Here is a 26,111-nt window from a genome sequence, read left to right on the forward strand (position 1 = left end):
CAGTGCTATATTATAATGTTAAAGCAGTTTTATAACATTTACAGATGCAAATATCAATTGCTGTCTATCTCTGTCTTAGAAAATATATGTTTTCTTTTTTGAAAATAAAATATTTTTTAATAAAATTGATTGTTGTTTGTGATTGGACTGAATACTATATATGTTTATTATTAATATATCTCCAGATATCAGTGTATGCATAAATTAAACTCAAGTTACAATTATATCATTTAATGAATGTTACAATAAAGTACATTTAAATTACATTTTTAAAATTATATTGAATGAAAAGCTTTTACTGAGTTAATAGTCTATCATTCTATTACTTTTCCCCTGATAAAAGTGTAAGGTGTGGGGGTGCTGCTCAGCGCTATGGCGTGGGTGTTGTCAGGGAGGCTTGTGTTGAACCTGGAACATTCCTTTAAAGTGGTCTATCTGCATAACAACTAATAATTTCCAGAATAAAAGTTTTCTTTACATCATATAGGCCTATGTTTGTGTACATAAATAAACACACATGCATGTATAGATTTAAAAAGTATTTACATGTGTATACATTTTTAAAAGGCCTATAGGCTTGATGTGGCACTTCCTCCTCATAGCACAGCAGTATGTGCATTGGTGAAAAATGGATACAGTTAACGTTAACACTCATTATACAAACATCAAAAATAGTGACAATAATCTAAATTCAGAAAAAAACTGTCACAATCTTATAAGATCGCTTAAATTGCACATTTGCATTGCATCAGGCTTAAAACACAAACCTCACACGGACTGAAGCGAGAGCGTATCGGTGACGTAATAACTGTGACGCGCATGGTATTTAAAAAATTAATAAAATATTAAAATAAAGATATTTTCATTTTTCTACTTCCCAACAAAAAAGTATGGGATTTTGAGTGGGGGAAAAATATACTTTAATAAACAATTGAAGAGTTTCGTGGCAAAACGAGATAACCATCGTTTTTTTAATTGTTCAGAAATCTCGTTTTTTGGTTGTGCATTCCAATTAATATCAATGCAACTGCAGTTGGTTTGTTTTGATTTAAACCTTCATAACTTAAAAAATACATTTAAGTACCACCATAAAATAAAATAATAACATGATAACATAATAATAAACATGTTTTGACAAAAATGTTAAAAAATGGATTTATCTCGTTTTGCAACGAAGCTCTTCAATTCTACATTTACGTTCTTAACTTAAAACCCTATGGTTTATTTTGCAGAAATATGACAGTAATACCACACAATATCAAAACAATATTACATACAGAATTTTGTGGTAAATCCCCTAAAAACAACTACAACAACAACACAACCAGACCACACAACCTCCACACCAGATTCGTGTGAACGTTAAAATAATTTACAAATGATGTTTTGAAAACTTTTGATTATTTATAACTATGTTAAAGATGTTTAAATGACGATCTTGGCACAGTTAATTTGCATCCCCCTCATGTGCATGCGCCCCACAGCATATCTCATTTTGCCCCGCTGTTGTCATGGTAACGTACACGCGGGCTGTAAAGCGCCTAAACAGTGCGCGCTAACAGACCCGCGGAAACATCCCGTTTAGAAGCATCATTCCTAACTAAACAGAATCAGGCTGATCTGTGCTTCAATCGGTCATGTGGCGAACTGCAGGACATCATCAATCCCAGTCTCTCTTAAAGTCTTGTTATCTGGAGCTGTGAATGTCGGAAATGTCTACATTAAGTGATTCTGGCTTTGAAGAAGACCTTCAGACTTCTCCAGTAAATCAATGGGAGGTGGATTCAAGCATCAGACTCACATCAGACTGGCATGAGGCTGAATATAAAGAAAGCTGCTTCCTTATCCAGAGACAGAATGAGCTGCAGTTTCTGGTGCATGACTGCCTGGCCAATCAACCGCAGGTGATACATTTCACATTTTTCTATTAAAGTTCAAACAATTGTGTATATTTAGATATTACATTAATTTTTTTAACGATAGGAAGCAGTTACATTGCTTGAATTCTGTGAACTAGACTAGTAAAAACATTTTATTAAACAATTGCTTTTCATCTGAATTTCATATAATGATAATTGATGATAATTGAATTACAAATATATCTAATTTATCTAAATTTATTATTGCTGGCAATCACATACAATAAAATATAAATTTTCATAATAAGTGCAGATATAGACCGTTTCATCGGGCGCACATGCGGTGACGTTTCTGGTCCAAAATTTACTTCCGGTTTCTGTTTGTTTAATAGTCTGACTAGTTGCTGAAACTGAACTCTTAAACAAATACCTCATCGAAAATAACAAATGTTTTGAGTTCCTATGTGATCTACGTGTTGTTTACTTTGCTTATTATATAAATAAACTATTTTAAAAGGACTTTGTTGTTATTTATTCTTCGCAGAGTTTACCTGAAGTTACTTGATGACCACGAAAACCGCATGTGTATATTGTTACTGCTAAAACCGTATTATACAAAAAAATTATATATATACATATACATAATTTTTTTGTATAATCTATACTTTTTTCTAAGAGTGTGGGGTTTCATATTTGCTGGAGGGTCTGAACTCGGCTTCAAAAAACTTTTTTTTTTGATTAAGGGCGGTGTTTTTCCTGTGGATAAACAAGGCTGGAAACACCTAGGAGCCTCACAATACATGGAAATATGACTGCAGTTGCATTACATTTATGGGAAGGACACTTGGGATTGCATTTCATTTACATTAACATACCATGCAATGGATGTAAAGTCAATGTAGATTTGAAAATGCATTCTGAGCCGACCACTTCCCTGTCCTGTCAATCATTAAGTCGAGGCGGAGGCATCTTTAGTATCTAGGGCCATCATTTATAGCTCATTGGCTCGGCAGGGGTCAGAAAAATGTGTCACTGTCAAATTGCCAAATTATTTTTTATATTTCAAATAGTGTTGCCATGTTAATGTATCAAATGTATCATTTTTTGTTTGCTTATTTTTTATGTCATTTATATTTTTACAGATTAATCCAGAGGCTCGCAGCAGACTGGTTAGCTGGCTCATAGCTGTGCAAAGACAACTGAAGCTCTCCTTTGAATCATGCTGTCTGGCTGTTAATATTATGGATCGCTTTCTGATCACAACTTCTGTAGCTACTGACTGCTTCCAGTTACTTGGCGTGACATCTTTACTGATTGCGACAAAACAAGTATGCTTTATCTTTTTTTTCTTTTGTTTGTATTAGTGATGCACCGATGTATCGGCCACCGATATTTATCGGCCGATTTTTGATGAATTTGAAACCATCGGCATATCGGCAATAGCACGAGAAAGGCCGATACTGATTGTTTATTAATTAACTGCATAAAGAAATCCATTATATGTAAAAAATGAGTTAATGTTGTTAATAAAATAAATGCTGAATAGCAAAAACCACCTTTGAAGGTTGTCATGCTGTCTTATTATATTTGTTTTTGCTTAATTTGTGCCTCTCTTATTATGTTGGTCATTTGAATGTTAATTAGATCCAATCTATGTTCAGTAAAAATAATTTGATGCAAAAATAAATTAGCTAATAGACCAACTGTATAGTATTGTATACAAGTGTTTAATATCGGCATCGGTATCGGCCAGAAGTCGTCTGTTTAAATCGGAATCGGTATCGGCCCAAAAAAATCCTATCGGTGCATCCCTAGTTTGTATTAAGTGGCCATTATTATTCACAATTTATGATCATTTTCCATGCTCCTCTTCTTCTATGCATTGTTGTCTGTCTTAATATGTATAGCCTAGTTTACATTGCCACATCCTTAAAAAGTGGAGCGCTTATGCACCACTAGTGGCAACAAACATATTTTGGTACCACAGTTTGTCTAATTGAGTTTTTTATTATTATTTTTCAGGTTGAAGTAAACGTTCCTCGTGTCAAAGAACTCCTCTTGCTTTGCTGTAATTCCTTTACCAGACAACAGCTATATAATCTTGAATGCCTAATTCTTTTGAGACTTAATTTTAGGCTGGCTGCACCTACCCTTGCTTTCTTTCTCGACTATTTCACCAGTCAGAGCATTCATGAATATCAATCCTGTGGAGCCAGAGATGCTAAGAAGCAGAATTTCAACGAGAAGTGGAAATGTCTGTCTTGCAAAGTCTGTGAAATGAGTTTGGCAGATTATACATTCAACAAGTATATACCTTCTGTGATTGTGCAGTGTGCTATAAAGCTGGCAAAAGATTTGCTCAAGAACAAATCAAAGGACAGCAGCATTACTGAATCATCAAAGACATTTGATTCTTTCTCTTTTGAAGATTACCCACTACATACCTGTGAGAATCAGGTTTTATTTCAGCAATGCACAGATGAGTTGAAATTGATGGTTTTTCTTAATCAAGAAGCAGTCCAGGAATTCATATCACTATAAACTTCTTGTTGCTCAGTCTCTTACAATCAGAAAATGGATGGTGCCTAAAGGGTTAAAGTGGGCCACTTTCCTGCACAGTTTAGCTCCAACTCTTATCAAACACACCTGGATGTTATTTCACAATAATGCAGAACATTTCATTTAAAGAAAATTTGTACTTAAACAAATATGTCAAAGGTCAGTTTTTGTTTGTTGGTTTGTATGCTCTTCAGCTACCTTGTAGGTTACTAAATAAAGCTCCTGCATTCGTATACCCTTGCTTGTCTTTTTCTTTGTTCCATACATTCCCAAAAAAGAGGAAAACAGACAGTTTTTCAGCACTGAAGACAGAAATATTTATTGCACTGATCCCTCCCATACGGCAAAAAAATATTTTTTAAATATATTTTAAATATATTAAAAATGACCAAAAACATATTTGCTGAAATATAGTTTGGATTGTTTACAAAAATATATTTTTCTAATTTTTTTGTATATTTTGAAATATGTTTAAAAAACATATTTACATATTAAAATATGTTAAAATAAATACATTTTAAACCATTGAAATATATATTTAGCCTTTCATATATTTCAATCCAAGGAAATATATTCACGTTGCATTGAAAGAAAAACTTTGTATTTGTTACAAACCTGTAAAACGTAAAAGGCTTAAATTAAATATAGTTTCAACTTCAAAATATATACTACTTTATAAAATGTACTTGTATTTAGCATATATTTAAAATATTTTGTAAATAATACATTTTTGCCATATGGGATGTAAAATTAGAAATGCATTTGCTTGCCCTGGAAATACATTTTGAAATATGTTAATATATGAAGGTTAAAACTAAGTATAGTTTCAAATTCACAAATATATTTAATTGAGCATTACTTTCTACAAAATGTATTTAGCATATATTTAAACTATATTTTTGGCCAGAGAAATTAATTTTTTTGCCGTATGGGCTTAAAACGTTAGTTTACACCAAAATTATTTTTTTTATTAATGACTGATTGAACAGAAGACATTAATACATTTGTTTAAAAATGTATGTATTAATTAATTAAGTCATTAATTATTTAATATTTTATTAGGCAATAAAAGTGTGGTTTTAAAATAACTTATAAATTAAATATTAATCTTTCAATAAAAAGTTACAATTAAAAAAGTGATTTACAAAAACAACATAAAACACTCAATAAATACATTACTTATAGTCCTATAAGTAATTTTAAAATGTATCTTTTTTGAAAAAAAGAGTTTCTGGTCTGTTAGTTAACCCTAAGCCTAACTAACAGCTGTAATACTCAAATAAATGTACAAACGTATATGTTTTTATTATATTTGTTAGTAACATAATGTGTGTTTTATTACATTTTAAAAGTAAAAGTGTCTGTCCTATTGTTCTAATCTAAAAATCCTAAATGCATTGTTGCACGACGTGTTTCAACAACTACATTTCCCATGAGCCTTTTCCGACTCGGAGCTTCCGGTCTGTGCAGACGAGCGTGATTGTGGTGAGTGGCGTAACGTGAATTATTCAAAGATTTTAGCAGTTGTTGACTATTCCTCTGCTTTTTTAAATAAACGACCATTTTCATGGCTCTTGTTGTTTGTAAGCCGTTCAAAACCAAACCATGACAAATTTGCGGGATGCTAGACAGTTTAGCATGTAGCCGCTAAACCGTAACATTGATGTCGGTGGTCGTTTCATTGCTTTGCTAACGTCAGAGGCTAAGTATTAGCAACACACGTGCCAAATATATCATTGAATTGGTTGGCAGTGCACTGACTAATTATTATATTAGTTAAATAACTCAATATCAACAGGGAGGCGGTTGATGTAACGATGTTGCGCAGGAAACCAACGCGGATCGAGCTCAAGCTGGATGACACGGAGGAGTTTGAAAGCGTAAAGAAAGAACTGGAGGTAAACATCGTCAACAATAATTTATAGATTTTTTTGCAATTTTCTCGATGTTATACGATACACCTAGTATCTCAAATTCACCATATGTGTGGTGTTTTTGAGACGAGACGGTCTGAATTTGTCCAAACTGTAGCAATAGTATGACGTCACGCAGCCTAAACCCCGCCCTTTTGGCAGATTGGAGCCCTTATAGTGGTTAAACAATATATTTTTATACCTTACTATTAACACTATTATTAAGTTGCCATTTCAACATGTTTAATAAACCCTGAAATGACATAAAAGAGTTTAAACTGTGGAAAATAACTGGACTGCGTTATGGCAGCGTAAACAGAATGGGTCACGTGACGTCCGGACCTCTAGAATATGTAAACAACTAAACACTTCCAGCACAGCAAGGGCCATAGACAAATGTTTGAATACTTAAACATAAACAGCAAAAATCTACAACACCCAGTTGACAAATAGAACTTCCCAACGGCCGATATTGTCTTTGTGATATTTGTGTTTTTTCCATTTAGAGTCGAAAGAAACAGAGGGATGAGGTGGATGTAGTCGGTGTAGCAACATCAAGCGAGATGACTGGAGCGTCAGGTGGAGCCTCGGATGGGAAAACCAGAGAGCAGATGATCCATGAACGCATTGGATACAAACCTCATCCGAAGCCAAACACGTTACCGTCACTTTTTGGAAATCTTCAGTTTTGACAATCTGAAAATGGACACTTGGAAAACATTGTGCACTCCATTATCCAAAAAGGACTGAAAACACAGGAATTTGTATTTAGATGGTTTGTGACAACCAGTTTCCATAAAGGATTATTTTTCTACCTAGTTAATAAAGTTACACAAAAGTAAAATACGGGAATCGTATATTTTCAATATGAATGAACAATACTATAATAACAATAAGACACACAAGACCTAAAAAAGTTCATACAATAGAGGAGAGTGGGCACAAAGTAATGCTTTAAATTGCAACTTTGTAGGTGTGATTAAATATGTGCCGTTTTTGGGTGTGTCCTTTAAAAATCCAAATGAGCTGAACTCTGCACTAAATGACAGTGCTGTGATTGGATAATGCAGATTATGGGGCGACATCACAAGGGGAGCCAAATTTCAATTACTTATTTTTTTACATGTTTGCAGAGAATGGTTTACCAAAACTAAGTTACTGGAGTTTTCCTTTTTTCACATTTTCCAGATTGATCAAGGCACTGGGTACCCAATTACACTCACCTAAAGGATTATTAGGAACACCATACTAATACTGTGTTTGACCCCGTTTCACCTTCAGAACGGCCTTAATTCTACGGTGGCATTGATTCAACAAGGTGCTGAAAGCATTCTTTAGAAATGTTGGCTCATATTGATAGGATAGCATCTTGCAGTTGATGGAGATTTGTGGGATGCACATCCAGGGCACGAAGCTCCCGTTCCACCACATCCCAAAGGTGCTCTATTGGGTTGAGATCTGGTGACTGTGGGGGCCATTTTAATACAGTGAACTCATTGTCATGTTCGAGAAACCAATTTGAAATGATTTGAGCTTTGTGACATGGTGCATTATCCTGCTGGAAGTAGCCATCAGAGGATGAGTGCATGGTGGTAATAAAGGGATGTACATGGTCAGAAACAATGCTCAGGTATGCCGTGGCATTTAAACGATGGCCAATTGGCACTAAGGGGCCTAAAGTTTGCCAAGAAAACATACCCCACACTATTACATGAATGAGAAATTGAACACATGTTCCTAATAATCCTTTAGGTGCATGTATAGCACTTAAACAAGAAACAAGTCAGATTTTTATGATATGTCCCCTTTAAAGTTTGTTTGTGGGACCTACTGTTATCGTACAATTACAACGAAAGTGACATGAGTGCAAATGTTACATCCCGTTAGGTGGGGTTATTGTAACAAACAGAGGGTTTGTTGTAACACCTGCTAGAAAATTTAGTTTAACACACATAATTCAATAAATATATTGCAAATTACTGTTTAATACAAAGGAGTGGGACAAAACAGTTGTGCTTTAAATCATCCAATATTTATTTGTCATTTACTTTAAATGATTTCACTATATTCCTAAAACTACATACATGACAATATTAACATTTCGTCATTGGAAATGTCTCAGTCAGTTTACACGAGAGAAAATATGATCCTGAACTCAAGTGCTACAGAATAGTACAAACACATGATGTGGATAATTATAAAAATGTTTTTTTAACTAAAACAAATTTTTATGAAATTATAGACACTTTAAAGGCTTTCTTTATGCTTATTAAAATATGGGTTTGCCATTTTTCACAGCAAGAAAGCCTTTGGTACTTAAACACTTTTTAAACAAATAAGCAATTAAATTCAATATAACTGGGTCTCAGTATAAAAAAGGCACACCCTTTTAAATGACAGAAAATAACTCGTAAATATCCTCATTTTGAATTCTAGGAACTGTCAGTAGTGACCTTAATATTTTATTAGTTCATCATTTTCTCAGGATCATAATTTTGCAATCATGTCATTTAAAATATTAAAAAGATCTGCCAAAAAAAAAACAACAACAACATGTAGATATCATGTACAGTATGTTGTTAAACTAGTAGCGCATTACAAATATAAATTATAAAAAGAAATCTTAACGGTGACACTGGCATCAGATATTATTTTTTTTTAATCAACCGCGCTATATTTAATTAAAAGCACTCCAAAGGGAGCAAAGTTCAACTTCACTCCGTGAACTCGGAGTCCCACAACAGATCTGATCTCTTTTTTCTGTGCAAATATTAATGACGCAATGATTTAATCCAGCGTTCATGTTTAAACAATGGACCCTAAATATTAGTGAGTTTCCCAGCAGATGTAATGGTGATATATAGAAGCACTTGGTTAAGATTATCATGCCATCCCCAACCACATGACGCATGCTTTTTTACCAGGTTCACCAGACTGATTTTGGCTTTTAGATTCTACGATCGCCTTTTGGGTGCGTGCGTTCCTTCATTTAAGGCAAAGGCTTTAGTAAGGCCCAAAAGCACCTTCACGATTTTGTGAATAGCAGATAAACTAAACATGGTGATCCCGAGTAAACCTTTCATTCAGTTAGTGTACTATGACCGTAGAGGTAGACTTAGGCTGTGTACACATACCTTAAAATTACAGATGACAAAGATACGCAACTGCAGGTGAAGTTGGAGTCAAAGTGACCGAGATGGTAATCAAATATTGGTCATTTTATGGATCAAACTAGAGCTGAGAGATTTAAATGAAGTGGATGACTGCTGTGTTGTAGGTTTGAATTGTACAGTACGTTTTCATGGTTTCATACGGCTGTGAAGTTGTTAATGACAGTGTTCTGTAATATCCACCACGATCGCCTTCCTCCAGCTGAACAGAAAGTAGCCAAAACCTGCGCCCAGTGCCACGGCGATGCACAGGTAACCGTTGTAGGTCATGAACACCAACATGAGGAAGTAGCTGACTACGACTTGGACGATGTGCAGAAGCGTCTGGATTATGTGTGCAAGACTTAGCATTCGCTGGCTGGAAGAGAACAAAGATAAGAAACTTATTAGACGAGGATTATAAACATCAGGTCAACACAGTATGGAGAAATCAATTTGCTTTTCACATTTTAAACGTGTCTACGTGAAGGATGATCGCTGATAACAAGATCATTTTATGACTGCATTTTTTTTACAGCCGAGACAGATATCATGGGCCGTTGTGACTTATGACATACTTGATTATCTCATTTCTTGAGGTCGACTATTTGGCAATGATTATATACTGTATATGCTACTGTATGATTAAACTCCAAACAAGAATGATTCATTTTACCTGTTCACAGACAGACAGTCTTGCAAATGCAACACTACTACAAACAACAGTATTTTTAATCCTAATATTTTTAGCAATTCTTTAAGGAATCAAAAATGGTTCTTCTATGGCATTGTTGTAAAGAACATTTGAAGCACCTTTATTTTTAGTTTGTTTACAACATGCTGGTGAAGTACATCTAACCAGTGTAATGGCGCTTTTCTATTGCATAGTACCCCACGGTTTGGTATGGGTCAGCTTACTTTTGGGAGCTTTTCCACTGGATGCAGTACGTAGTACCCGATACTTTTTTTAGTACCACCTCGGTTGGGGTTCCAAGCGATCCGAGCTGATACCAAAACGTGAGGCGAAAACACTGTAGATCACTGATTGGTGAGAGAATCGTCAGCGTCATCGCTATAATGTAAAGATTAGCTTTACCTTCATGCTAGCTTGCGCTGTCTTGAGCACCATGTTGTCATATTTTCTTTGCCATAAGTTCCCAAACTCCCTTTTAGCGATGGTAAACATCTACATGTTGTGAATCAGGAACACCATATCAGTTTTTCTCCAGATTTACAGTTTGTGGCGGCACATTTGCGACTCACACGTCTGCATATATGCTTAAATGCAACTTAAATGAGGGTCAGCGGAGCGCGTTGAGCGACCCCACGGATGTTTGTACAGAAACTGTCATGTGACACAGAGGTAGTGATGAACGCGATGTGCAAACATCTATTTGTGGTGGGCAATTTTAATTTGTGGCGGACTGAGAAATAAATGAATGTATGGGAATGTACAACGACGCTCTCACTTGTATGATGTCACAGCAGTAGGCAGCGCAAAATTTAACGACACGCCTATAATCCCTCCCACTCCAAAGTGTTACTAAACTCGATGGAAAAGCTAACCAATCTAAAGTGAGGTGAGCTGACCCAAACCAAACCGTGGGGTACTATGCAATGGAAAAGCGCCATAAATGTGCACTAAATGTAGCCTGGCTCCGCCCTCCTACATGCTTCCCCTTAATTTTCATTTCGCTTCAGTACTACGTCTGGAACTGCTGTGTAAAGTTTTGTTTTTTTCCTGCAAAAATCTGCAGGTCCAATCAGTGAACAGAGGGGGGTGGCTAAGAATGATGACGTTGAGGTTGTGCGTCAGTTTGAGGTGTAGTTCAGTAATGGCGGCGGAGAAAGACGTGAGAAAAGCTATTCGGTCTGTTGTTGGAAAACTGCCGAATATATAGAGGTTAAAATCGCATGATTTACGTCACGACCACACGTTAGCGACTGCGTATGGCAGATCCTGAGTGACTCTGGGGAGATCCAATAGTTTTAAACTTCGACAGAGGACCCTCCTTAACGGAAGTAACGCTTTGCAATGGAGCGTGGCCAGACTCTCTGTACAAATGAAATGAATGTACTAGAGTCTGGTTGGACCAGGCTACACTAAATGCACATCTTATATGAATTTATAATAAAGTTCCACTGTGGGTAAATCAGATTTTTATTGTTGTTTATGTTGTGTTTAAATGTTTTAAATTAATGTTTTATGGCAGAAGAGCACTTAGTTTGCAGCACTTCTACCTCGGTGTGCAGTAACACCATCACTCCTTACTACTCCTCATCTCGCTCAAACGTTCATCAATATCACTGTGCTCGAGGTCGAAGTGCTGCAAACTAAGTCCTATTCCGCCATACAATATAGTTCTCATTTTTATATCCGCTCAAAAAAATCGGCATGTTTTATTTTGTGCCACCATACTTACTCATACTCATGTAACAGTCTTTAAAGGGGCAATAAGTAGGATTTACCCCCATCTAGTGGTGAAATTGTATTTTGCATTCAAACGAACAGTGCTCTCTAGCGCCTCGCTTTTCCAAATGCGTGTTGCAACTACGGTAGCCTTTATGTCCTCACTGATCTCCTTGTGCGTTTCAGCTAGTTCACGTGTTATTAATGAAAACGCGTTATGGAAACGCATTGGTAGGCTTGTGCTTATTTTCCCTTTCTGCTATTATAGTTTATCAATAAGTCCGAATGACATGGAAGCCTTCTTGGACTTACCCGTTCAATTTAATTAAACAGAAGAAATTCTAAGCTTACAAAGAAAAGTCAGATCACTGGCAGAGGTCATTTGACACCAACGAGGACATATTTATCAATAAAAACATTGATTTTGATTAATAAAACACTTAAAACCCTACTTACTTTAAAAATAAATATTTTGTATAACACTATGTTGAGATTGAAACGTGAGAAACAATGCATCTGAAGTGGATATAAAAAGTGAGGTTTTGGGATTAATTTAGCTTTTGCATCCACCTTTATGGCTGTGCCAACTCCTAAACAACATGCATACTCGTGTTCACTGACCCAACTGTTTTGTGTGTCTCCATGAGTACGGTGCCATCAGCTCCAGGGACAGGCATTGAGTTGTAACGCACGTTCACCTGATTTCTTCTCAAGAGGATCTCACGACCGATCTTAAGGCCCTCGTATAACACAGCCAGCAGGAAAACACCAATGCAGGCTCCTACCATCTCTGAGGATGAAAAGGCAAATAATAAATAAGTAACATTGTTATCCAATATTTTTATCCTAAAATCCACATTTATAAGGATGTCTTGTTTGTTCATTACAAAAAACTTTGTTAAATGTGCCAGCTTGATAAAACGAGCTTAAGAACCCGTAAAACCTGAATACTTGCTTATTACACTAAGAGGATATCCTATTACTACAATCCAATAAGCCCACTGTTTTTTATTTTACATGTGAATATCTTGCCAACCGGTGACATTTTAAAGCAAAGCAAAAGACGAATTCGGATTCCCTGTAAAGCTGCGTTCACGCAGACAGCAACATTTTTCGTGGGTTGACAAATTACAGAGCCCCTAAGGTGACATTGGAGTAAAAAAATTCAAAGTTTAGTTTCATGTGCAGATTTTTTTTTAAGTTTAGTTTCGCGGGCTCACGTGAAAGCGAAAGTTTCGCGTGCGCACGTGATAGTTTCATGTGCGCACGTGATAGTTTCACGTCAGCTTCACGCCTAAACTTTATTTCATTTTTGCTCCATGTCCCGTTAGGGGCTCCGTAACAAATAAATTGGCATCAGTGTGAATGCTCCCTAAAAGTTGCTCCTGGTATTTTAATTTCAGACCTTACGAAATATCACCATGTCAGTCATTTATAAAACTATATAACAGATCAGTCTTACCTCCTGGTGTGTTGATAACAAGTCCAGCAAATAGTAGCTCAACATTTTTGATGCCGAAGTAAAAGGTCATTTGCTGTAATGATCAAAATCAGTTTTAGTTCCATTGAACACAATAAAGGCTTTATAACTCCTGGGAAATGTCTAATTACAGACACCTGGACTACATAATCACAATACTGTATTACCATCATCATCATGTGGTGGCCTCCATCGCCCGATTCGGGTGTCACATGGCCGCTGTGATCTTCTGTGGCTGAAGGTAACATGGTTGGATCCCCATGTTTCATGTTAAAGTGGTTTGAATGATCCATCCTGCCAAGGGTTCTGGAAAGATATTGCAATACAAACAAATTGGTTATTAAACCTGGTTGTTAACAAGTTCAAATAAATTGACATCTCTGCTGTAGTCTGTAATGTACAGTTCTGCTTAAAAAGATCTAAGTAGCAGATCATGATAAGGTAAGTGCATTTCGTAAGCATACGAGTGTCATAGCCTTGAAACTTCAGCCCTGAAATCATTCAATGGGATTTTGTGACTATGATGAACCCAGTCGTGGTACCTACCTGGAGTTATATAATGGTAGTTTGTAATGTAATACATGACCATAGACATGTGCTCATAACATAAATGATAACGACAGTCATAAAAACAATGATAGTCTCACTGCTGATGAAAGATTTTTTTTTACAATTCATGTTTAAAGTGTAAAACTGATAAAAAAAAAGTTTTTAGTGCACGAAATCAGTTTAAATTAAGTATCCATAACTATAGAAATGTTCCACTAAGTTCGACAGCCAAATATGATTTGTCTTTTGAATGTGAACAGTATTGTTTTATAAATTAAAAACTTATTTTGCAAAATGTTTGCTTGAATGGTGTTATTAAAGGAATAGTGTAGGGCTGCACGATTATGACAAAAGTTTAAATTGCAATTATTCTTGATCATTAATAGATTTTACATTAACGTTTTGCATGTTTTATAACTTTCTGTGAAGCAGCTGCATGGTAACTTCTAAACGTTCCAAACAAAATAATATCATGTAAATAATACAAAATCATCGAAGTTATGTTGCTAATAAAAAAATCTAAACGAATGGCTAAAGGACACGTCAACTTATCCATTTTAAAATCTCTGGTTCACCCCTGTATTTCGTGCCCTATCTTACTGCCGAAACGCACAGAAATGAGCACAAATGGAGAGCTGTAATTGAGGCTTTTGGCGATTATGAAATTGTAATCCTGATTCGTTTAAATTGTGATAATAAATAATAAATCATATTACAGAAGGCACAAAAGATCTTTCATATAGTTTTGTCTTTGCTCTAGGCATTAAAAATCGCATCCCAGAAAGCAATAAAACAAATTGATCACACATGAGTTGGGTCTTTTGATACTCTCCGCTTTCACAAGACGCGGACAGGAGCGGGTCGACGCGAAGAGGAGCGGGTCGACGCGAAGAGGAGCAGGTCGACGCGAAGAGGAGCGGGTCGACGCGAAGAGGAGCGGGTCGACGCGAAGAGGAGCGGGTCGACGCGAAGAGGAGCGGGTCGACGCGAAGAGGAGCGGGTCGACGCGAAGAGGAGCGGGGCGACGCGAACAGGAGCGGGGCGACGCGAACAGGAGCGAGGCGACGCGAAGAGGAGCGAGGCGACGCGAACAGGAGCGGGGCGACGCGGACCGGAGCGGGGCGACGCGGACAGGAGCGGGGCGACGCGAACAGGAGCGGGGCGACGCGAACAGGAGCGTGGTAATGAGAATGACGCAAATTGGGCGGCGCATTTGCATGTGCTATTCGCCTCACACGTGTATTTATTCAAGCTAAAAATTTTAATGACACAAAGTTAAATCCCACAAGTACTCTAAAACGAAGAACGAGTTGCTTCGCGTTTGGTCTGTAGGCAGTATAAACTCTCATGTCGTCGATAATTTCAGATCTTACTGGTTCTTGTGTGACAAAACGTCACATGACATCTAGTTGTGAGACACGGGGGGAACCAATGAGATTTGATGTTTTAAACGTGGTGCCATATTTAAATTTAGCACTGAGATCTGGTCATATCTTTTGGTAAATGGATACACAATAATGTACTAAATAAGCCTAAATATTTAGTGTTTTCCTTTACAAATATATTGTTTTGCTTATTAACCAACTGGAGTCATTTGGATTACATTAATGATTACTTTATGTGCTTTTTGGAGTTTCACCATGTTGACCTTCATTTAAATGACGTCATGATGGCATTTTAAGATAAGATTTTTAGTTTGTAGTCATATATGTCATAACATTTGTAAATTACAAGAGATGTGTCAAAAGTATACCTTTAAACATAAATGACCACATGTTTATTCATTTGTTGAACTGTTCATGTCATCAGGTATGAACTAAAGCACGCAGTTCCTAAAAATGGACTGAATACGAAATACTGAAAAGGGACACGAGACCTTTTCTAATTGAATGTCCTTACAACCCCAGGCTCTTCACTTCCAGAACACTGTCCAGCTAATTGAATATATGCCACTATAAAACAATTATTTACCCAATTTAAGAGCCAAACCTGATTTGCTAAAGGTTTGGAACAGCCTTGGGGTTAAAGTAACATTAGAAATGACACACAGGAACTAATAAATTAATCCAGACAGACGTAATACATGCGATGATGCATGAATCTGCACAGTTTAGTGTTTGCCTTTAAGTGCTCACTGAATATAATCTTTTTGTATATTCTGATATAAAGACAATCAAATATTATCTTGTATTGATACAAGATTTATAAAATTAACAGAGGTAACAATTAAAGAGAGAAAAAAGCACACAGAGAGAGCAAACGTCTACAGTCTTTAAAAGCACATGCACATCATTTCTGTTGCGGTCTAGACAATGTGTGTACTGTTGTTAAGAAGTTAAACACGTGACTCACACAACTTGGATATTAAACTAATCACAAAAGCAAAAGGCACTAAGGCAGAGTACATGCTGGTAAACCAATGACTGTTAGATTAATAAATTATATATTTTAACATTTTCAGTTTCAGATACATAAATGGACAGGTTATCTTACAAAAATTTAAGTTGAGGAATATTTTTTTTGGTAAGAGATTTGTATCTGCAATTAATACATTTGGTACAACTAATAATCAAACACCAACAAACAACAATGAAACTACAACCACAACAAAAAATTGAATATCAACTCACCGACACAAAATCTGTCACCTTACTCTGCTTTCTTTGGCTTCGTCCCAGAAGGAAGATCCTTTCTAAATGGTGACCGAACAATATAAAGTAATTTCAGCCAGTCTTATCTTTTAAAGGTTCAATAAAAGTACGAAAGTGTGCACTGGACATAGAAATGAATGACAGTCTTAGAGGAATAGTATTCACGACTGGTTGCTCATGTGACCTCTCTTCAGCCTTTTATTTCCCCCTCCAGCCCTTAATCCAATCACAGCGCTTCACAAACACCCACTATAAAACCACACTGACTAAATCAAGTTTCGAAACTTTTTTCTTCTTTATTATACATCATTTATAATTCTACATTTTAGGTAGTGAGTCATCAAAACTATGAAATGCCACCAACCAAATCTGCTTAAGAAATTTATACTTTTATATAAAAACAAAGTTTTTATTTTAGTTTTATTTAATTAATATTTTGAATCAAAATTTATTTTTATATTTTTTGTTTTGATTATTTTGGTTTATCTTTTAGTAATTCTAAGCATTTCTCATTGCTATTTAAGTTAACATTTATTTTATTTCAGTTTTATTTTTTGTTTTAGTAATTCATTTTAACTTAAATTTATTTCAGGCAACATTTCTAACATCAAGGCCTACTTTTATCTAATTTCAATCAATAGTTTTAGTTTTAATTAATTAATGGAGGTGAATCTTACAAAAAATTCTGGGTCATGCACTGTAAAAAATCATGCTGCTTTAATTTTTTTGTTAAATCAACTCATATTTCCAAGTAATGTTAACTTACTATTATTTATTTTGACAAGAGATGAGATGCTACAACTTATAAAATATAGTTGTAAAAAGTAAACTCATCTTTAGTTATAACAACTCATCTCTAGTCAAGATAAATAATAATAAGTTGAAATGACTTGTAAATCTGAGTTGATTCAACAAAAAAATTTAAGGCAGCAAAGAATTTTTTGCAGTGTAGTTAATGCAAAAACCAAACCCAAATCGAGCATAAAAAGATAACAGACTTGACATTGCTTTTCACATTTTTATGTATAGGAAAGGTGATTGCTAATATCGAGGATTATTTTACGACTGATACCAACTGCATGTACAATTTAGGTAACATAAGGATTTTGTCAATTATTACTGAAAGTTATGATGTTAAGACTCTGACTTTAGTCCAGTCAAGATGAGGTACAAAGTGCAACCCATCACGAAAAAGTCATCACAACGGCAAATAACTCTAATGTTATGTGTTGGTTTAGCGGAAGGCTAGGGTTAAAGGACTAGTTCGCCCTCATGTTAATCTAAACCTGTATGAGTTTCTTTATTCTGTTGAGAACAAAATCAGATATTTGGTAAATATCCATTGACTTTAATAGTATTTGTTTTTCCTACTATGGACGTCAATGGGTGAACAAAGGCAAGCGCTTTTATCCAAAGCAATTTATAGTGCATTTAATCTGTACATTTTTATCAGTATGTACGCATGTATGCTCAATATGAATTAAACCAATGACCTTTTGTGCTGCTAATGCAATGCTTTACAAGCTGACTTACAGGTATACTTCCTCACCTGTGTTATATCAGACAAATATAAAACAGACTCCTAACAATTTTAACCCAAAACAAAAGCAATATTACTTGTACTGTCTCAGCCATGTTGAGCTTTTCCTTAAGACTTTGAACATGACTAAGTAAAACGAATCTTAATACCGGGTATAAATAGCTCTGAGAGGAAATGGGCTATTAACAGGTTATCATGACATGTATGTGGACTTTCTCACAGAACAAAATCAAAGCACTTCAGACCTATTGAGATAAGAATGCCAACATTATTTCTAAGGTAAAAAGTCTCTGGTGTGCGCAGAAGGTGTCTGTAAAGTTTCAGCTCAAATTACCAAACAGAGATTTTTTATTATACACTGAAAAAAAAAAACTTTTGGACATCGGTTGCACATAATTAAATTAAGTTTTCTTAAAATAAAATTAACATTAATTAAAATACATTTCATTTTAAGAAACTTGAGCTAATAATGTTGAACTGGTGTACATAATTAAATTACGTAGATCCAGCAATTTCTTTAAAGAAAAATCATTTTAAGAAAACAATGCAATCATGTGCATGTTTAAAATGCCCCTATTAGTGCAGGAGCAAAAAAAGCACTGTTTTCATGTCTGTACCTTTAAATGCAAATGAGCTACAGCTCTATCCTTATCAACAGAAAGTGAGCACTTTTGGTTAAAAATAGATTTGATTCCTGTGAATACAGACAATAGTATCTTTAGGTGCAGTAGCGCTTCGGCGTGTGACGAGACATGAGATTGGGATCACGAAAACCATATTCTTACATTTTTATTTTTAAGCCAAAATGATCAAATATATGAATGGAAAACTAATCTAGTACTGTCCCTAACAATAAGGTATGGGACCATAAATGCCAATGCATACTAATATCATCACTGTTAGTTTGAGTCATTTATAACATGCATTTGAAAAGCATAAGAATTGTTTGCCAGGTTTCTCATGCAATGCAATGTTTAATGAAACATGTTTATTATAGTACATATGAATATCTCAAATGCATTTAAAGGTGCCAAAAAACTGTATTTACCTAGGTATAGCTGAATAAAAAGAGCTCTGTATGATAATGACATGTCGTGACCTTCAAACGTGTTTGTTTCCTCATTTTTATGTAAACCTCATGCACTCAAAAGACCACTGGAAAACAAGCCAAGCTCAACATAACACCAACTGTGACGTTACAGTCGAGATGTACGCCCTCAACATTAAATTACACATTAAATTAAGTACAAAGTTGTTAAAATGCTAAAAAACAAAGTCGTGACTGCGGAGTTAGTGTTATATGCTAATTAATGCTATATGCTAACATTTAGGCTGAAGTTCTACTATTGACATTATGCTGCATTTACACCAGCCGCGGTAGAGGCGTCAAGCACAAGTGATTTCAATGTTAAGTTAATGTTGACGTGCGTCTGGAGGTCTCGCGGCGTGAATTAGAGGTTTAACGCGGCGCGGTAGACATGATTCCGTCTAGTTCGCGCGAATTTAGCGTCTGCCGTGGTACGCGCAAATGGTGCATTTTGCGTTTGAGGCGAATTTGTGGCTGACACCCGAGTTGAAAAATTGGAAATTTTCGTGCCACGTTAACCAATCAGGAGCCTGCTTGCTGCTGTGGCGGCAGGCCCACCCGAAGTCACTCATTCAACATGAAGGAACGCTTGATATTGTCCGTGAGCAGTCACCCGGAGCTATACGACACAAGTTCTTATTTCTACAGAGACAGGAATAAAAAGGACCTCGCTTGAAAGAGTGTCAGTGAGGACATCGGGCAACCTGTTAAGTTGTAAATACACACTTCTCTTTTGAGTCACGTGACGTTTATCGACCCCCGGCATTCTCGCCGTTTTTTAAACATTATCCCCCTATAGAAAGGTGACCAAATACAAACCGGTCACTCTCTTGATAAATGCACAATCAACATCAGCCATCTTGCAAACAGACAACCGGATAGCACAAGAAGCGAATTTTGCCTCTGACGCGCGTCAAATGCTTGCTTTTTCTATGCGTCTACTTCGCTCTAGACGTGCGAATGCATTCAAACTGTTCAAGCGGCAAACTAGGGGCGGTAGACAAGATTTTGACGCCTCAAACACGGCTGGTGTAAACGCAGCATTACAGTTACGTTTTGCACGTCCATACTAAAAAAAAAAAACCACAAACTTACCACTCAGAAACGTCCATTAACAATCTGAATATTCCTCAAAATCTGTATTTTCATCTGATACAGACTCAAACATATAAGGTCTGTTTACTAATGTGAGCTACTGGCATGAGCCTGAGAGCAGAGCCAATCAGAGCAGAGCTCAACATTATTATTCATGACCCTTCCAAATAGGGAAAAAATACATAGGAGAAATCCTAGGGTTGTAAATGGAAAACTTGAATGCTTTCAATGCATTCTTTGGCACCTTTAAATAGAGTTCACTTCAGTAGATATTGTGTATTGTAATAATGGCTGTTTATCTCACAAATCTTTCAAATGTTTATGTTGCCAAGTCTTTGATGTTTATTGAATCTTTTGTTCAACTACAGGTTATTATTTACCCTTTCAAGTTGCTTCTGTTTTGTTTATTATTTTGGGCTGACCCTCAAGATTTCAAAGGAGCGAGCACAGCAAAGACATTCTTCAAAACACCGGATTTTGTTTTCTTTGGATGAAAATCAAATGGGTTAGGACTGAAATAAGAAACAGACAATGATTTAAGTTTTTTTTTTTTTTTTTTTTGAATGAACTATTCTTTTCACATTTGAGTTTTAAGCATCTAAATCAAAGCGTAAGATGGGTTCATCCTAGGTAACCTGGCCTGTATCATCATAAACAACTATTTTGACAAAACGACACTAAATTTGTACCCCGAAGACGTAACGTTACTAGCAAGTTTCAGATGTCGATTTTTCAGATTTAGGATTGTGATGGGAGAGATGCAACATCTACATCCCATGATCTTAGTTCATTTACAACACGTTATCATCCACTGTGCAACATAAGGAAAAACTAAAATCTAGGCACTTTTTCCTGCTTGAAAGATCAGACAGCTGAGGGTTTTAGTAGTAAGAGAGATGAACTGTACTTCCCAGAGGTCAAAGCGATAAAGAGTACAGGAAAAAAGAACATTTAAAGTGTAAAGACGTTTACAGACACATTAATTCTAACCTTTACAGCCTGCGGAAAAGTCGTCCACAAGATTTCTTGGTATTAGCAGCAGTAACGGTACATCAGTTTTTAAGAGAAGAGCAGATTCATGTGATCTATGCTGACCAGCAGCGAGCGTCAATGATGTGACGTAAGTGAAGTCTTCTGCAAAACGCAAAAAAGTCCATAATAAAAGTCTCTGATTGAACGGATTAACTGTTCTATAATTATTAATGCTCATTTTCTCAGACAGGGTTGAGATTAATACAAGACCTTAGTTATATTAAGACATTTAAGTAGGTTTTACAAACATACCTTACAAAATAATACTGGTTCGCATCCTGAGAGAAAATTGTGGCACTGATATATGTTACGATACGTCAGTGCAGGATGTTTTAAAATTATGGCAGATCAAATATGCATTTTAGTCTGGAACTAGGATAAGCTCTCTCTGGGAAACCGCCCCATTATCTTTCTTATATTTTAACGTTAATATTATTGTTTATTAAATAACTTAAAAATAAATCAGACATAATTTGCATTCACTTAGTCACACTTTAAAGCAACATTTAGCTTTTAATTTAATTAACTTTAGTAATATTCCTAAATAATAGTGTTTTAAAACGTATCATAGTAAATATCAAAGTGTGGTATAGTATTTACTAAAGTTCATCAATTTGCTGTAGTAAATCGTACAGAACACTATACATTATTTATTACTATAATACACAACAGTATAGTTATTGAAAAGTATACTACAGTAATGTTTTATTTAAAGAATTTGGCGGATTAAAGATAATTATATTAAAAATACAACATAAAACCGATTAACGAAACTACTATTTTGAAAAGCTTCCTGTTCACAGTGTTCACAATACGTCACGTGGTATGATGCAATTAAAGCTCGCTTTGCTTCCGTTGCCACATGGCAGTCCACACTGTTGACAAAGTTTATTAACCTTTTGTTTAAATAAAAGAACACATGTACTAAGGGGACAGGGAGTTTTTAAATTTGTTAAATTTTATTAAATTTTGTAAGAGCGAGGGATCCTGATTCCAAACCTAAATATATTAACACCCCTTCTTCTCTGGGTTGGAAAGAGATTTGTATCAGAAAGTACATTTTGATTTGTGTAGCTCAATCCCTTAAACTCATAGGGGCAGTTTCCCGGACAGGGATTAAACTAGTCCTAGACTAAAATAAATTTAAGAGGTGTTCAAATTGGAAATAAGTTACACTGACATATCTTAAAATACATCAGTGCCCCTTGTTTTACCTCAAAATGCACACAAGTTATGTTTTTAGTATGGCATATTGTTAAAACTAGTTATTTTTCCTAATTAAACTAAAGCCTAGTGCTGTTTTGAGATAACCTTTACGAAAATTAACCATGGTGTGGTTAAAGTGTAGTAACCATGTTTTTGTTGTATTGATTACTGTAAGCAAAACCATGGTTTTACTACGGTTTTTGGAAACAGTGGTTGTCAAAACCATGGTTATTTTGTGGTAACCATGGGTTTACTAAAGTAACCATGGTCTTTTGGTTTTAACTTTAGTAAAACCATGGTTAATTTTCGTAAGGGAATCCCTGTCCAGGAAACCACCCCTTAATTTCTGAAGCTTTGCATTACTAAATAGGTTTTGTCTCATTTTAATAGTAGTAACTTTTAAACAAAAAACTTAAAAAATTAACTCTCCTTGGAGGTATGTTGAGGCCCCCTAGTGGACCACTGGTTGAGAAACACTGAGAATAGTGGCCATTATCATTGCTCATCACTGCAGCCAGGTTCACCATCAACAATTCAATTTACTTTTATAGAAAAAGATTCAAACATAGCATACATCTCACAACAAATAAAACTGGACAACCTATCATTGATTCAAAAAGAGAAGATAAAAGTAAAACACTAAATGCAATGACCATGGATTTATACAATGGATTTATTTGTACACCAAGACATTTATTCGATTTTCACAGCAGGTTCAAATAGAGGAATGTACATATACAGAACAAGACCACAGGGAAGAATTTATGTCAATGACGACTGTCACAAAATAACCATTGGGGGCGGATCTATATCAATTAGATAAAACAATAACATCTGATTACTTATAAATTAACAGCATAGCATTAAGACGTTCACACAAACATTTAAAGGTATCATTCACAAAAAAGTAACTCACTCTGATAACTGGACAACACTACTGTTTACCGAGAGACCAGAGACAAAGACTTGCACTGGATCAAACCAAGGACACATATATATAGTTTGCATATATAAATGTCAAATGATGTATAATAGTACTGAACTGTGTATGTAGAGTACCAAGATAATGCTTCCTCAAACCTTATATCAATATATCTGCATACCATGATTTACATATCAATAAATATCTTTGGACACTACATGTAATGTGAGCAGATATGAAGGGCATTATTAATAGCTTGTATGCAGCCATCTATCAAGTACTATGATTGTAACATATGATAAGTCCAGTGGCAGTCTTTGTCCCAGTGCAGTGTGGGCATGTAGGAATTGTAATAGGTGTGGTTGTTTGACAGAGGCGTTTATCCAGCAACACGGTAATTGGCGTGGATCTCTGGCTTAATGTCGCAAACCATCTTCAGTAGGTTGGCAAGCACAGCCTCCCTGTTCTGCTGATAACTCTGCTGGATGCGTCTCATTTTATCCACAGTCTCCTTGTCCACTTCCACAGCAGAGTTTCCATGGGATCCAAGCGCCTAACGGACAATGTAATAAGAAATTAGCTTTAAGGGATAAACAATTTCAAAGATTTTACCTCTTAAATTCTTTATAGTGTACCCTAACACTATATATACACACATATACGTACATGCATGCATGTGTATGTGTTTATTCTGGTTATTATAAATGATACATGTAGCTGTTTATAAAATGTGGGTGTGTGTTATGATAACTATTTTTCCTATAGAACTGTACCAAAATGTCCTCTGATAAGCTTACAACATTGAAAAATAATGTATATAAATACTGAATCCAAAAACTTTAAATTAAAAAATCTCACGGCAGCCTCCTTGGTCTTAAACTCCTTTTCTCTCTGCAGACGGTACTGTTCAATCTCAGCCTGCGCCTCCTCTTTAGCCTGCTTCAGACGGCGATTCTTCCCTATAGACAAATAAGCGCAAAATATTTATAATGAATACATAAGCATGGGTAAGACTTAAGGATTTGATCTGGTGGGGAAAATCCTGTCTTGCATATGGGAAATGAGACCTGGAAACAAAAAATTAAAACAGGAACTGAGTGAATGAGTCAGTGTCACGTTGACTTATCGCAAATGAGACATTTGGTACAATTTACACTCCTAATATCCTTCAATGTGAAGAATAAAGAGACATAGTACCATTAAAGGGATAGTTCACCTAAAAATGAAAATTCTGTCATCCTTTAGCCTCATGTTGTTTCAAACCTGCATACATTTATTTGGTCTGCTGAACACACATGAAAGTATTTTGAGCAATGTTTGTAACAAAATCGTTTTTGAGCACCATCGACTACCATAGTATTTTTCTTTCCTACTATGGAAGTCAATGGTGTTCCAGCTTAATTACAAATCTATTCCTTTGTATTCAGCAAAACAAAGAAATTGATACAGGTTTGTAACAACTTAAGGATGAGTAAACAATGACAGAATTCTCATTTTTGGGTGAACTATCACTTTAAGATTCCTTATGAGAAAATGTTAATGACATCATCATCATCAAAACGTGCAAATCTTCGACGAGCTAATTTCTAAACTTCTAAAATAAAAAAACTATAACTTACCTTTTAAATATTCACAAATATCATAAATGTATATCAGCACTATTCATTTATTTTAACGTATTTGCAAATAAGCCTGACTGTTACTAAGCAGATACACACGAATATCCTAGCAAAAATTGAACAAATATTATCGTTTTTTAAATCAACAAGCAAATAATGTATTAATCGAGATGTTATTCGCGAGCACACACATCGCCAGCAGTAAGATTTTGCTTGTTGCTGTCCAGTTAGCCTGCTAGCTGGGATGATAAGCAAATCGACAACTTCCTTTTACGAGCTTCTGCGACCTTTTCTGCTGCTCGTTTCTCGGCCTGCAATAACTGCTGGATACCCTGTGACTGGCTCGCCATGATTCAATAACGTTTATTTTGTGGATGATGGTGTTTTGATGTCTGTACCGCAGTAGAGAAGGTCGACGGAGCGTCAGCTGACCGAGCTGTCGATGAAACTGCTGACGAAAATCACGTGATTGCACGAGACCGACGACTTCTCAAATGTGTTCGACTGCGCGGACCGATCGGCACATGACATCAAAGTACCGCGAGAAACAACTGACATCACGCTGCTCCATATGCTTTGGAATTGCTCTCGCGTTACTTTGATGTCATGAGTCGATCAGTTTGAGTAGCGTCTCGCTGCAACCTGCGGTGGACATCCAACCCCGCCCACATCCAGGAGTGACGTCAGTTACCACGTCCATTCACATCTCACTCCAACACAGTAGATGGCGATAATGTACCTTATGTTGGTGCTTCCCGAAGAAGAGAGAAAGCACGAAGTTGAAGTACTAAAGTTGTTTACCACGTCGGTAAGTAAAAGTATTTGTTTCGAAAGCCTAATGTAATTCCAAAATTTATTTATATTAATACATATATTTATGCTTGATAAAATCATACGATATATTCACAAGGATTGTACTGTGGTGCACGTAACCTCTTTTGCTGCTGTTAACTTTACGTATCGGATATCTGTCAAGCCAAAGTAAAATAAAACTTAATGGTAGCTTGTTTTGAGAAATTGTTAAAACGTAAAACATTGAT

The 26,111-nt window shown here is 35.8% G+C and overlaps 4 protein-coding genes across 5 annotated transcripts; 2 read left to right on the forward strand and 2 right to left on the reverse strand.

The window, feature by feature from the left end:
- Positions 1-1,483: 1,483 nt before the first annotated feature.
- On the forward strand, positions 1,484-4,653 carry LOC129439395 (cyclin-O). Its single transcript, XM_055198005.2, has 3 exons — positions 1,484-1,904; positions 3,002-3,187; positions 3,882-4,653. The coding sequence occupies exons 1-3, from the start codon at positions 1,704-1,706 to the stop codon at positions 4,398-4,400; spliced, it is 906 nt and encodes a 301-aa protein (XP_055053980.2). The 5' UTR covers positions 1,484-1,703; the 3' UTR covers positions 4,401-4,653.
- A 1,144-nt stretch (positions 4,654-5,797) lies between these two features.
- Positions 5,798-7,175, forward strand: cdc26 (cell division cycle 26 homolog). Its single transcript, XM_055200334.2, has 3 exons — positions 5,798-5,903; positions 6,217-6,316; positions 6,838-7,175. The coding sequence occupies exons 2-3, from the start codon at positions 6,236-6,238 to the stop codon at positions 7,021-7,023; spliced, it is 267 nt and encodes an 88-aa protein (XP_055056309.1). The 5' UTR covers positions 5,798-5,903; positions 6,217-6,235; the 3' UTR covers positions 7,024-7,175.
- Positions 7,176-9,266: 2,091 nt separating this feature from the next.
- slc31a1 (solute carrier family 31 member 1) lies at positions 9,267-21,441 on the reverse strand. Of its 2 annotated transcripts, XM_055200332.2 has the most exons (6): positions 21,283-21,408; positions 16,550-16,611; positions 13,538-13,676; positions 13,353-13,425; positions 12,512-12,680; positions 9,267-9,859 (listed from the first exon to the last, which is right to left on the reverse strand). In XM_055200332.2, the coding sequence occupies exons 3-6, from the start codon at positions 13,661-13,663 to the stop codon at positions 9,658-9,660; spliced, it is 570 nt and encodes a 189-aa protein (XP_055056307.2). In that variant the 5' UTR covers positions 13,664-13,676; positions 16,550-16,611; positions 21,283-21,408; the 3' UTR covers positions 9,267-9,657. The 2 variants fall into 2 exon arrangements, with proteins under 2 accessions (XP_055056307.2, XP_055056305.2); XM_055200330.2 differs by lacking the exon at positions 16,550-16,611 and having other exon boundaries at positions 21,283-21,441.
- Positions 21,442-23,202: 1,761 nt separating this feature from the next.
- On the reverse strand, positions 23,203-25,539 carry atp6v1g1 (ATPase H+ transporting V1 subunit G1). Its single transcript, XM_073860505.1, has 3 exons — positions 25,335-25,539; positions 24,311-24,406; positions 23,203-24,005 (listed from the first exon to the last, which is right to left on the reverse strand). The coding sequence occupies exons 1-3, from the start codon at positions 25,419-25,421 to the stop codon at positions 23,832-23,834; spliced, it is 357 nt and encodes a 118-aa protein (XP_073716606.1). The 5' UTR covers positions 25,422-25,539; the 3' UTR covers positions 23,203-23,831.
- Positions 25,540-26,111: the final 572 nt, after the last annotated feature.

The sequence above is a fragment of the Misgurnus anguillicaudatus genome, chromosome 22, assembly GCF_027580225.2.
Source record: "Misgurnus anguillicaudatus chromosome 22, ASM2758022v2, whole genome shotgun sequence".
NCBI lineage: Eukaryota > Metazoa > Chordata > Actinopteri > Cypriniformes > Cobitidae > Misgurnus > Misgurnus anguillicaudatus.

Excerpts from the sequence above, each read along its gene's own strand:
- LOC129439395 (XM_055198005.2), top strand. The coding sequence starts at position 1,704 with ATGTCGGAAATGTCTACATTAAGTGATTCTGGCTTTGAAGAAGACCTT. Across the intron at positions 1,905-3,001 it reads GCCTGGCCAATCAACCGCAG|ATTAATCCAGAGGCTCGCAG; the intron begins GTGATACATTTC and ends ATATTTTTACAG. Across the intron at positions 3,188-3,881 it reads TACTGATTGCGACAAAACAA|GTTGAAGTAAACGTTCCTCG; the intron begins GTATGCTTTATC and ends ATTATTTTTCAG.
- cdc26 (XM_055200334.2), top strand. The coding sequence starts at position 6,236 with ATGTTGCGCAGGAAACCAACGCGGATCGAGCTCAAGCTGGATGACACG. Across the intron at positions 6,317-6,837 it reads GCGTAAAGAAAGAACTGGAG|AGTCGAAAGAAACAGAGGGA; the intron begins GTAAACATCGTC and ends TTTTCCATTTAG.
- slc31a1 (XM_055200330.2), bottom strand. The coding sequence starts at position 13,663 with ATGGATCATTCAAACCACTTTAACATGAAACATGGGGATCCAACCATG. Across the intron at positions 13,426-13,537 it reads GCCACCACATGATGATGATG|CAAATGACCTTTTACTTCGG; the intron begins GTAATACAGTAT and ends TGATCATTACAG. Across the intron at positions 12,681-13,352 it reads TGTTATCAACACACCAGGAG|AGATGGTAGGAGCCTGCATT; the intron begins GTAAGACTGATC and ends TTTCATCCTCAG.
- atp6v1g1 (XM_073860505.1), bottom strand. The coding sequence starts at position 25,421 with ATGGCGAGCCAGTCACAGGGTATCCAGCAGTTATTGCAGGCCGAGAAA. Across the intron at positions 24,407-25,334 it reads CAGAAGCTCGTAAAAGGAAG|AATCGCCGTCTGAAGCAGGC; the intron begins TTGTCGATTTGC and ends TCTATAGGGAAG. Across the intron at positions 24,006-24,310 it reads TTAAGACCAAGGAGGCTGCC|GCGCTTGGATCCCATGGAAA; the intron begins GTGAGATTTTTT and ends ATTGTCCGTTAG.